This window comes from Macaca mulatta, chromosome 2 (assembly GCF_049350105.2).
Source record: "Macaca mulatta isolate MMU2019108-1 chromosome 2, T2T-MMU8v2.0, whole genome shotgun sequence".
In the NCBI taxonomy this organism is placed as follows: domain Eukaryota; kingdom Metazoa; phylum Chordata; class Mammalia; order Primates; family Cercopithecidae; genus Macaca; species Macaca mulatta.
The window spans coordinates 183,195,232-183,207,496 of NC_133407.1; the positions used below are offsets into that span (position 1 = coordinate 183,195,232).

Below are 12,265 nucleotides of genomic sequence, written 5' to 3' on the forward strand. Positions count from 1 at the left end.
CCACTACGTATTTCTTCTCAGAGTGTCTTTAGTATAAAGTACTAAAGTTAGGCATTTTTATCACTTGATAGGTGACCATTTGACTTAAAATATTTTATTATCCTAAATAAAAACAAATTGAATCTCTCCCCAGAGAGTGCCCACAGATCAATATGGGTTTTCTCTTAGGTTTCCTTTTTAGTTCTCTTTGGATCCCACATTGATCTATCCTAGATTAATTTACTTACAAAGCCAATTCCTTTTTTTCTTCCTTCGAATATGAAGACATTACCAAAATAACAGTAATGATATTTGTTACACATACAATTTAAAATTCTGTGTTTCCATTAAACTGTTTGGGCTGAATTGTGTAGATAAAGGATTCAAAATACATTATGAGAGCCCTTTGGGTGTGTTGTTCCCACTTTATTTAAAACTTTATAATGATAATTGTGTTTTGGGAGGAAAAAAATTCTCCCATAATTGTGAATTAGGTTGCTATGTGTCAAATAAATAATCAAAACAGGAAATGTGATTTCAGTATGGTTTTCAGTGGCACTTACCTGTAATAAAGATCTTTAGATGAAAGCCCAAGGTAAATGGACTTAACATTTTCAGCACCTGTGTAAGATGTGATCTTACATCTTTGTAGAGGGAAAAGGCTCTCATTTAAAACCTGCTTTGACCAGCTGGGACTGGCAGCTTCACCTTTTCCACTGTCTTTTGTTCTGTGGCTTGGAGCTTAATTTTAGTTATTTGAAAAATGAAAATCCAATTTTTATGACAGTTATTCTTAGTGTTCTACAATGTACCTGCTTTTTTGGTTAGTATTTCCCATTCTGATGTCTTTGAACATGACTAAATTTCAGAATCGTGAACCTCTGATGCCATCTCCACAGTTTATCAAATCTTACTTCAGTTCTTTCACGGATGATATCATTTCCCAGCCCATGCTTAAAGGAGAGAAGTCTGATGAAGATAAAGACAAGGAAGGGGAGGCTTTAGAAGTGAAAGAAAAGTAAGTATGTCAAGCATAGTGTCTGCTTAGTGGTGTTCTGGCGGCTTTGAATATTCCTTAGGGCCCAGATGGGTTCTGAGCCATGTCACAGCAGCTGTCTATCTACAGATAGAGATAGACAGAAATATAATTTAAAATTATATAATATTATTATTATAAAAAGACTTTTCTTTCTAGCATATGTCTGTTACTTCTCTGGTGACTCAAGGTTTTACTGCCAGGATTCTGCCCTGCTTTTACTCAAGGTCCTATGTGATCTTCTCAAGAGGACTCCCATTGAATCCAGTGACTGACTGTTTGAATAGAGGCAATAACTTGAAAATTACTGTATAGCTCGACATGCAGATGTTCTAGTACAGGGAAGTTTTTAATTTGTAAACTGAGATACTTTTAGGGATGTCCAAAGAGTGAATTTTTTCAAGGTTTTTTCTGCTTGTCTAGGAAGATGCCTATTTGGAGGGCTTCTTGTTGGGGTCTGTAGAGAGCTGAAAAGTACAGGATACTATGTTTCTAGCTGGACACCTAGTGATATAATGTCATATAAGTCATCTAACCTGCTTTATTCCATTCATATTTGTCAATACTTGTATTTTTCTGTCAAGGGTAGCTCTCCTCCCTGAGAGAAGGTACGATATTATCAACATGATATTTTTTAATGAGTTAGGAAGAAAAGGAAATACTGTTCTAGTAGCTGAGCATAACTGGGTTTTGCATCTGCAGCATATTGCAGGGTTTGAAGAAACAAATTGCTTTTGATTTTTATCTTCCAATTTTTCTACCATTGCTGGTGACCTTTTAAGAGAAGATACTATGCATAATTATACTGCAGTGTACAAATTTTAGTTCATTGATACACAATTTTTGAGAAGACTGTAGTTGGGAAGTAAGTGTTCAAGATGTCATGTTAGCTCCTTGTGACTGTTATGCAAACAATTTCTTCTTCTGGTTAGGAAATAGTCCTTGTCCCACAAAAGCTATAATGAATTTAATACCATTATTCTAAAAGCTTTATTGAGAGATGGTAGGATGTAGCTAGCTATCATCAGCACACTAACTGGAATTGGACCTAAGTTTTAAATGCCAGTTTACTGTGAGCCTTAGCTTTATCATCCTTTAAATGGAGCTAGTAATATTTACCTTACGAGGTTATTGCGAGGTGTAGAAATCATGCTTATAAATAACTAACACTTATGTTCTTCAGTAAGTTGACATTACTTCTAATCTGATTTAAATCATTGTGTTTTCTTTCTTTTCTCTCTCTTTTTTTTTATTTGATACGGAGTCTCTTTTGCCTAGGCTGGAGTGCAGTGGTGGCACAGTCTTGGCTCACTGTAGCCTCTGCCTCCTGGGATCAAGCGATTCTCCCGCCTCAGCTTCCCTAGTATCTGGGATTACAGGCACACACCACGACACCAACTAATTTTTGTATTTTTAGTGGAGACGGAGTTTCCCACGTTGGCCAGACTGGTCTCGAACTCCTGACCTCAGGTGATCTGCCCATCTCGGCTTCCCAAAGTGTTGGAATTACAGGTGTGAGCCACCGCGCCTGGCCTGTTTGTGTTTTCTTAGCCTGGTGAGCTGAGAAACAAAACTAGAATGTAGGCAACATTTGAATGTAATTTCAGGAGAGGTTAGGGTAGAGCTTAAAAGATTTTTCACTGACATAACTTTTTTAATTTATTTTTTTATGATACGGGGTCAGGCCAGGCATGGTGGCTCATGCCTGTAATCCCAACACTTTGAGAGGCTGAGGTGGGCAGATTGCTTGAGTCTAGGAGTTTGAGACTAGCCTGGGCAACATGGAGAAGCCCTGTCTCTACAGAAAACTAACAAAAATTAGCTTGGCATCGTGGTGTCCACCTATAGTCCCAGCAACTGGGGAGGCTGAGGTGGGAGGATGGCTTGAGTCCCAGAGGCAGAGGTTGAAGTGAGCTGAGATCATACCACGGTACTCCAGTCTGGGGAACAGAGCAAGACTCTGTCTCAAAAAACAAAAAGGAGAGAGAGGGGGTCACTCAGGCTGGAATACAGTGGTGCGATCATAGCTCACTGCAGCCTCCAACTCCTGGAATCAAGCTATCCCCTCGCCTCAACCTCTTAAGTAGCTGGGACTCTAGGTGCACACCACCATGGCTGGCCAATTTTTTTTGTTTTTAATTATGGAGATGGGGGTCTTGCCATGTTGCCCCGCCTGGTCTTGAACTCCTGGGCTCAGGTGATCCTCCCGCGTCAGCCTTCCAGACTACTGGGATTACAGGCATGAGCCACCGCGTCTGGCCTGACGTAACTTTTAAGTCATTTGCCAGTTTTTTCTATACACATATAACAACTGAAATAAGAAAATGTACTTTAATTTACAATGCCTTATGTTTGGAAGATATCTCATGTACCTCATGACACCTAGTACAAATTTCAGATACAAAGATTACTTCTACAAGCATCTCCATAAAAGTCATCATCTTAGAAGAATAATAAGAGATACTGTGTTCACTGCTCTTTAAAACATAGAGAAGGATGTTTTTTAAAGTATTAATTGATGGAAGAGTCGTACTTTGAATTCGCTTCTTTAATAAGTTCAGTTATTCTAGGTCTGCTCACACCTCTTGCCTTAGCTTCTGTGACTCTAAACTCACTTATTTCCTAGTTCCCTGTTCCTTCTGTTAACCGTTAAACACTGTTGAGTACCATTGATGTGCTTCAGATAGGAAGGTGAATAAGACAGGATCCTTACCCATATTGCAGATCAGTCTCTCTTTCATTAGCTCATCTTTTCAGTATCTAAATGTCTGAGCTGAGGTATTACCCAGGACTCTGCTGCTTCCTTTTTAAAACTCCTTGTCCAAGGTTTCAAGAAAATCCCCATCTACATCAAAAATCCTAATCTCTTTAACCACACCGCCCTTCCCCCACCCCAGCTCCATCCCACACTGGCTGATTATCTTGTTAAGGGCAAATAGACAATTGCTTAATTTACTCAGGTGTGCTAAATGTGGCATGTTTTAACATTTAATTTTTTCTTTCTTTTCTTTCTTTTTTTTTTATGAGATGGAGTCTCGCTCTGTCACCCAGGCTGGAATGCAGTGGCTCCATCTCGGCTCACTGCAACCAACGCCTCCCAGGTTCAAGCGATTCTCCTGCCTCAGCTCCTGAGTAGCTGGGATTACAGGCACACACCACCATGCCCAGCTCATTTTTGTATTTTTAGTAGAAACAGGTTTCACCACGTTAGCCAGGCTGGTCTTGAACGCCTGACCTCAATGATCCGCCCACCTCAGCCTCCTAAAGTGCTGGGATTACAGGCGTGAGCCACTATACCCGGGCACATTTAATTTTTTCTTAGTAAATAATTTCCTATGTTTGTTTTTATTTTCAGTTCTGGATATTTAAAGGCCAAACAGTATATGGAAGAAGAAAACTACGATAAAATCATAAGTGAATGCTCAAAAGAAATAGATGCTGAAGGCAAATACATGGCAGAAGCATTACTACTACGAGCTACCTTCTACCTGCTTATTGGCAGTGCCAATGCGGCCAAACCAGATTTAGATAAAGTCATCAGTTTGAAAGAAGCTAATGTGAAGGTACATTAAAAAATGTGTGTGAAGAAATTATTAAATAGAAGGTGATGCCTTTCATTATGTTTTGCCAGATTTTTTAAAGCATTTCAACTGCCATTCTTCGAAGGGCTGTTTTTGTTTTTGAAGAAACTACTCTTAATAATAACGTAATTGGTGCAGTGAATCTGAAAATATAAATATCAATGATATTTATCTTTATTTAGGAAAGGACTTTTTTTTCCCTGTAGCATCTGGTAGTTTCATCTTCTCCCTGTAGCCACTGCCTACTGTATTGGACTGTATTTGGGCAGTGGTAAAAGTGATATAGCAATTCTGTAGATAATGCTGTAAGTAACGTATAATTTGTAGCACCAGGTATAAAACACTTAATAAAAACACATTAATATATTCAGAAAGGTTTTATGTTACATGAAAAAAAGGTTCTAAAAATAGAATGTATAAATATGCCAAAAGTTTTGCAGTTGTACAGTTGGAACAGCCTAACATTTTCTAAGTATTCTTAATGTGCTGTGTATTATGCATTTCATAATTAAGATTCAGGGGTATCTGTTGAATTGTTACATTCTATTCAGTGTAACAAAACAGAATTTAACCACCAATTCACTATATTACTTATTAGTTTGTTAACATCTCTGACCTGTTTCCTCATTACATTACATGAACTCTGTAGCCTCTCTCATCTGCTGTATTTGGGGGGATATAATAGTTGTTTTTAAGACCTAAATATTGTTGAAAGTTTCTTTCAAAATGAGATTTTCAAATTGAAGATACCCTCATAATATTATCTTTAATATTCTGCTGATTTTCCTGATGATTACAACTGTTATATGTTATATGTTTTTGTTACAATTATGGAGTATATTATTTGTTCTATATGTATGTACTATTGCTTTGAACAAAATTTTAAAGAAACGTATTGTTTTCATGATCACATGACTTTTAATGGCAAGTAGTAATGATGCTTACCATATGCCATGTACAAAAATTAACTTAAAATGGATTAGAGCCCTTAATGTTTAAGAGTTAAAACTATAAAACTCTTAGGATAAAATAGAGGACTAAATGTTTGTTACCTTAGATAAATAGTAGTTTCTTAGATATGGCACCAAAAGCACAAGCAACCAAAAAAAAAACAAACAAACAATAAATTGGACGTGATCAGACTTCTGTGCTTGGCTGGGGGTGGTGGCTCATGCCTGAAAATTAGCTGGGCATGACGGCATGTGCCTGTAGTCCCAGCTACTCAGGAGGCCGAGGTGGGAGGATCCCCTGAGCCTGGGAGGTCGAGTCTGCGGTGAGCCGTGATTGTGCCACTGTACTCCAGCCTGGGTGACAGAGATCCTGTCTCAAAACAACAAAACAAAACTTCGGTGTGAAAAGACACCATCAAGAAAGAGAAAACACATCACTCAACATGGGAAAAATATTCACAAATCATGTATTTGATTAGGAGCTTGTATCCAGAATAAAGAACTCTAAGAGCTCAACAATAAAAAGACAACCTAAGTTAAAAATGGGCAAAGGATCTGAATAGACATTTCTCCAAAAAATATATAAATGACAAGATGGCGTCATTAGCCATTAGGGAAATGCAAATCAAAACCACAGTGAGATGCCACTTCACACCTCCTAGGATGGCTATAATCAAAAAGACAATAAGGCTCTAATAAAAAACATGGTGGATGATAATAAGTGTTTTTGAAGATGTGGAAAATTGGAACCCTCATACATTGCTGGTGGAAATGTGTTAATACAATGGGAAAGCCCTTTTGGAAATTAGTTTGGCAGTTCCTCAAAAAGTTACCGTATGATCTAGAAATTCCACTCCTAGGTATATACCCAAGAGAATTTAGTACATTCATTAACACAAAAACTTATACATGAGAGCTGGGTGTGGAGGCTCACACCTATAATCCCAGCACTTTGGGAACCCAGGAGTTCTAGTCTACCCTGGGCAACACAGCAAAATCTCATCCTTTGTTAAAAAACTTTTTAAAAAATCTTGTATATGAATGTTCATAGCAGCATTATTTATGGTAGCCAAAAAGTGAAAGAAGCTCAGATGTCCATCGGTTGATGAATGGATAAATAAAATGTGATACCTGTACGATGGAATATTTTTCAGGCATAACAAAAGAATGAAAAACTGATACATGCTACAATATGGATGAACCTTGAAAACATGCTAAATCAAAGAAGCCAGACACAAAAGGCTATATATAATGTATGATTCCACTTATATGAAACATCCAGAATATACAAATCCGTAGAAATAGAAAATAGATTGGTGGTTTCTAGGGGCTGAAGAGTGTAGGAGGTGAGCGGGGATGGAGAGTGACTGCTTATTTGTATGGGATTTCTTTTAAGGGTGATGAAAATGTTCTGGAATTAGATAGTGGTAATCAATATACAACTTAGTGAATATACTAAAAACAGCTGACATGCATACTTTAAAAGGGTGACCTTTGTGATATGTGGATGATAGAAAAAAGCTGTTATTTAAAGAAACTAGATTGGAGGAAAAAAAAGTAATGCTGAACCTTTCCTCATTTGGGGTATATAGCTTCGAGCAAATGCTCTCATCAAAAGAGGCAGCATGTACATGCAACAGCAGCAGCCTTTGCTGTCCACTCAGGATTTTAACATGGCTGCTGACATCGACCCTCAGAATGCAGATGTTTATCACCACCGAGGACAGGTACGTCTGTTTTCTTACCTAGAGGTCTGACTTTTAGATTGAGTTATTTGATACCATTTTTGAGAATTTCTTGTATAATTTTCTTGATTTTTCTTATATAATTTCTGATAGTTGTGAACAAAGTACCACAGTGGTTTACAGTTTGAATTGGCCTTTGTTTAATTTTGGTATTTACTTACGAAAAAAGAGTAAAGGAAGGCAAAAACTATTGGCTTACCAGTTCAAGTTTGTTCTTCTGGTGTTTCTGGTTCATAGGTTTTCAATGAGTAAAACATTAATAACATTTAGTAAGCAATCTGAGTTAATTCTAGAATCAACAGGATGATTTTTGTGAGCTTCCTGCTATATAAGGAAATAGTCTGGACTGTCCAAATCGTAAAAATAAGTGTATTTATCTTTTCAAGTTTTGTAACAGGCATATTAGTTTTTTAGTGGAAATATATAGAGAAGAAACAGTTTACAATTACTGTCTCAGGTGGGGAAAACATAGCTTTATAGTGGGCTTAACATGGCTTCTTGGAATGCTTTATGGTAGAAAGTGTGGGCTATGCATGATAATAACAGAAGAGCTGAAGTTCTTTCTAGTGGAGAATTTTACCTAATAGCGTCATGTGTCCTGCCTGGGAAGTGCATTATTCGGTGATTTTGTTGTGCGGACATCATAGAGTGTACTTACACAAACCTAGATGGTATAGCCTACTACACACCTAAGCTGTATGTTGTAGCCTGTTGCTCCTAAGCTACAAACCTGTATAGCGTGTTACTGTACCAAATATTATATGCAGTTATAACACAATGGTAAGTATCTGTGTGTCTAAAACATATCTAAACATAGAAAAGGTACAGTAAAAATGCAGTATTACAATCTTGCGGTCTGTTGATTGAAATGTAATTATGCATGACTATTTCTTTCGGAAGGATGTTAAGCGTTGAGATAACCTCTTAAAATTCTTGACATTTTGATCTTTACTGGTAGTGTCTGAAGATTCATTTGAAAGGTAATTATCTGATGTCTAACCTGCTTTGATATTAGAAGGTACAGGATGTTTAGTTTTCTAGAAGAAGGGGTTTCTTGCTTAATAGTGGTCAGAATTGCAGTGCAGAAATGGTTGGCTTGTAGTCCTTTTTAAAAGTTGGATACCATTTTTATGTTTTGGAATCTTGCCTTTTAAATTTCAAGATTTTTAAATTCACTGTTTCTAGAAAGTAATTATATATTGAATAATTACTGCATGCTCAGCATTATGCTGAGCTGTAATAATAGAGATGGGATACAGAACATACTTAACTGGTGGGCCTATTTGAATTACATTTATTTACATATTTTTTTCTTAGCTGAAAATACTCCTTGATCAAGTTGAAGAAGCAGTGGCAGATTTTGATGAGTGTATTAGGTTAAGACCTGAGTCTGCTCTGGCACAAGCACAGAAATGTTTTGCATTGGTAGGTACTACTATCTCTTCTATTTTCCTAAACATCACTTTTATTTTCCAGTGTCAACAAAAATGAGTATCTCATTGTCTACAAAGTCTTCTCTTTCTTTCTTTCCCAAAGGATAACTACTGAGGAAAAAAGGTGCTGGTTAATACCTAGCTCTTGTTTTTCTCTAGACATTTGTTTGGGTTCATCTTGATAGATGTTTGTCCCTGATTTTATACTTCCCTAAACAGAACTGGTCTCCCTGCTTCTCCACCATAAATCAATACAAAAAGAAAAACATTTTGAGGAAATACTCTGTAAACATGACATCATGTAACTTGCTCTCTCACCCGTGTTTCATAGAACTATTTCTTAATATTCAGAAACATAAAGCTCAAAAGGTTGCATTTTTTTTTAAGTGCATTTCTAGTAAAATAAGGTACTTCCAGTTAGCTGTATGGCTAGAGTCCTAAAAGAATTTTCCGTTTAAAGGAAGAAATTGTGTCACAAATATATATTATAAATGAAAAAAATGACAAAAATTTTACTAGATTTAAAATTCATTTATTGCAAAGTTCACTTCTTACAAATTAGTATGCCCTCTTCTACAGTATTGAACATCTTGAAATTGTATAGTGGCCATGGAGTCGTAGTTGTACGTAACCTTTGGCTCTCTGCTGCTGAGATACCTACTTGGAACCCTTTTGGATGCTGCAGATTATGTTAGCAAATCACCTGTTTTTGGGAAATATTTATGTAATTTTGTATGTTTATGATAACATTCCATGAGTTTTTGAGTTCTTGATTTGACAGGCCTGTTTTGATTTTTTTATAGTACCGCCAGGCATATACAGGAAACAACTCTTCACAAATCCAAGCAGCTATGAAAGGTTTTGAAGAGGTCATAAAGAAATTTCCAAGGTGTGCCGAAGGCTATGCACTATACGCCCAGGTAAATGTTTTTTTCAGATTTTTAAAAAATAACTGCATATATATGCTACATCTCAGTGTGGAAATCAGAAAACAGTGCTGTCATGGTTGCAGCTTCTTTGGAAGCAGGTGGCTTTGTTCCTAATTGATTCTCATGGCTCCTGGTTGGTCCTGAATCACCTCAGAAGAGGCTCCTTTGTTACACAATTTGGAAATGATGGCCCTAAACTCAATATGGGGAAGCTTAAGGCAAAAATTTCTGTCCTTTCTTCTTTTGGATTGGTTTTGCAAAAAGTAATTGCCTTAGGAAAATTTACTGTATGCAGTTGGTGGAGAAAATATCCACAGAAAGGCATTTCTTTCTGTTTGGTCACTGCCTTTTTATATGGCTAGGTTGTTGTAATAGTTTATTTTATCTTTACTTTATCTAAAATTCTTGAAACTCTCTTGGTTTAGGATTGAAGGTATGAAAAGCAGGATTTAAATATGAATTGTTTTAACTTTCTTATTGTAGTCTGAAATTCTTGAAAACTTCTTAGTTTTAAATCATCCATTTAAATGAAAATGATTAGCTTCTTGTAGGTCATGGTCATACATTTTCCCCTCAAATAAATGACCTCTGAATGACTCAGTTTTCTTTCTTAAAGCTGAAAATTGGTTTTGGTATCTGCATAAACTAGCCATCTCAACACTGTATCAGCGGTACAGCTGCTTTGAGGCCTCTTAGGAATGGGGCCGCCCAGCGGGTGAGCACTGGGCAAGCATTACTACCTGAGCTCCGCCTCCTGTCACTGTCAAATCAGCCGCAGCATTAGATTCTGGTGCCTGATGATCTGAGGTGGAACAGTTTCATCCCAAAACCATCCCTCCTCCTCCCACCCCCATCCATACAAAAATTGTCTTCCACAAAACTGGTCTGTGGTGCCAGAAGTGCTGGGAAAGTGTTGGGGACTGATGCTCTATATACTTTATTTTTCTTTTTAATTACAAAAGACATGTTGGGTTTTTCTCCACAGCATAGAAATAGGAAACAATAACAAATTACCCTCCCCTGGCTGGGTGTGGTGGCTCCTGCCTGCAATCCCAGCACTTTGAGAGGCTGAGGCAGGCGGATCACTTGAACCAGGAGTTTGAGACTAGCCTGTCCAGCATAGAGAAACCCCATCTCTACTAAAAATATACAAATTAGCTGGGTGTGGTTTGGTGCACACCTGTTATCCCAGCAACTGGGGAGGCTGAGGTAGGAGAATCACTTGAACCTGGGAGGCAGAGGTTGCAGTGAGCTGAGATTGCACCACTGCACTCCAGCATGGGCAACAGAGTGAGACTGTATTTCCAAAATATATATATATATGTATTACCATCCCTGGTTGACCCCTCTCCTTAAACCCTTCTTAAGGTTGCTTGCTTTGTTTCTAATTTCCTTCATGGTATCTCTAGGCAGGTTATAAGAACAATTTCACAAGGATTTTAAGGGTTTATTGAGGGTGGAACTATGAGAAAATTGGTTTGTGTTGGATCAGTTCTTTAGAGGTAGGTCTTATATATAACTGCATTGAAGTGTACATTTTAATCCTATGAATGGGTACACTTGAGTTTATGCCTTATAATTGGTAACAAACCGGGAAGTGACAGCAACATCCTCATCATTGTCATGGAATTCAGAAGGGCTTTTTTGGTGCAGATTTCTCTAAGCATCTAGAAGAGCAAAGGCCACCGAATAGCAACCGCTACTGGGGAACAACTCTTCTGCAGAACTTTCCCAATAGCATATTTCCCTATTACCGTTCTGCCTTCAAGATAGGTTTGGTTTGTATGAGCTGTCTTCTCATCAGCATTAGCATTATTACAGTCATTTTGCACTCAGATTTCTTTTCTTTGATCTGTTTTCTAATTTTAGCTTCACTATATGGTATATGTAACTTTATATATGCATACAGTACGTGTATGTATGTGTGTGTTTATATACTTAGTGTAACTTTTTTGGCCCTCAAAGCTTTGGTTTAGATGCTGGCCAACTCGCAAAGTTACAGTTTGAGCATAGTCTGATATCCACAGAACTATGCCTTACATTTCAGCTGTGGGATTTGCCTTAAGATAGCTGATTCGGCCGGGCGCGGTGGCTCAAGCCTGTAATCCCAGCACTTTGGGAGGCCGAGACGGGCGGATCACGAGGTCAGGAGATCGAGACCATCCTGGCTAACACGGTGAAACCCCGTCTCTACTAAAAAAAAATACAAAAAACTAGCCGGGCGAGGTGGCGGGCGCCTGTAGTCCCAGCTACCCGGGAGGCTGAGGCAGGAGAATGGCGTAAAAACCCGGGAGGCAGAGCTTGCAGTGAGCTGAGATCCGGCCACTGCACTCCAGCCTGGGCGACACAGCGAGACTCCGTCTCAAAAAAAAAAAAAAAGATAGCTGATTATAGCTGCTGCTTTTGTTTTCAAAACAAGTGTTTATTACATTATTGTTAACTATGACAGACAATTGGGGAAAATCGTAAATGTTCAACAGAAGATTGAATTATGTTTTCAGAATTGTGGTACACTCACTTAATGGTATATTATGCAGCCATTAAAAGTTAAAAATACATTAAAGTTAACAAAGCAAGATATAGCACTGCCTGTTATTAAAGGGAAAATTGTA

General features: G+C 37.8%; 1 protein-coding gene across 1 annotated transcript in view; it reads left to right on the plus strand.

The window, feature by feature from the left end:
- The window catches only part of TOMM70 (translocase of outer mitochondrial membrane 70), a 36,274-nt gene that overhangs the window by 17,163 nt on the left and 6,846 nt on the right, over window positions 1–12,265 (plus strand). Inside the window, 5 exon segments of the mRNA NM_001266153.1 lie at window positions 849–997; window positions 4,371–4,578; window positions 7,139–7,273; window positions 8,609–8,716; window positions 9,528–9,644. Of these exon segments, the coding sequence (NP_001253082.1) occupies window positions 849–997; window positions 4,371–4,578; window positions 7,139–7,273; window positions 8,609–8,716; window positions 9,528–9,644 (717 nt within the window).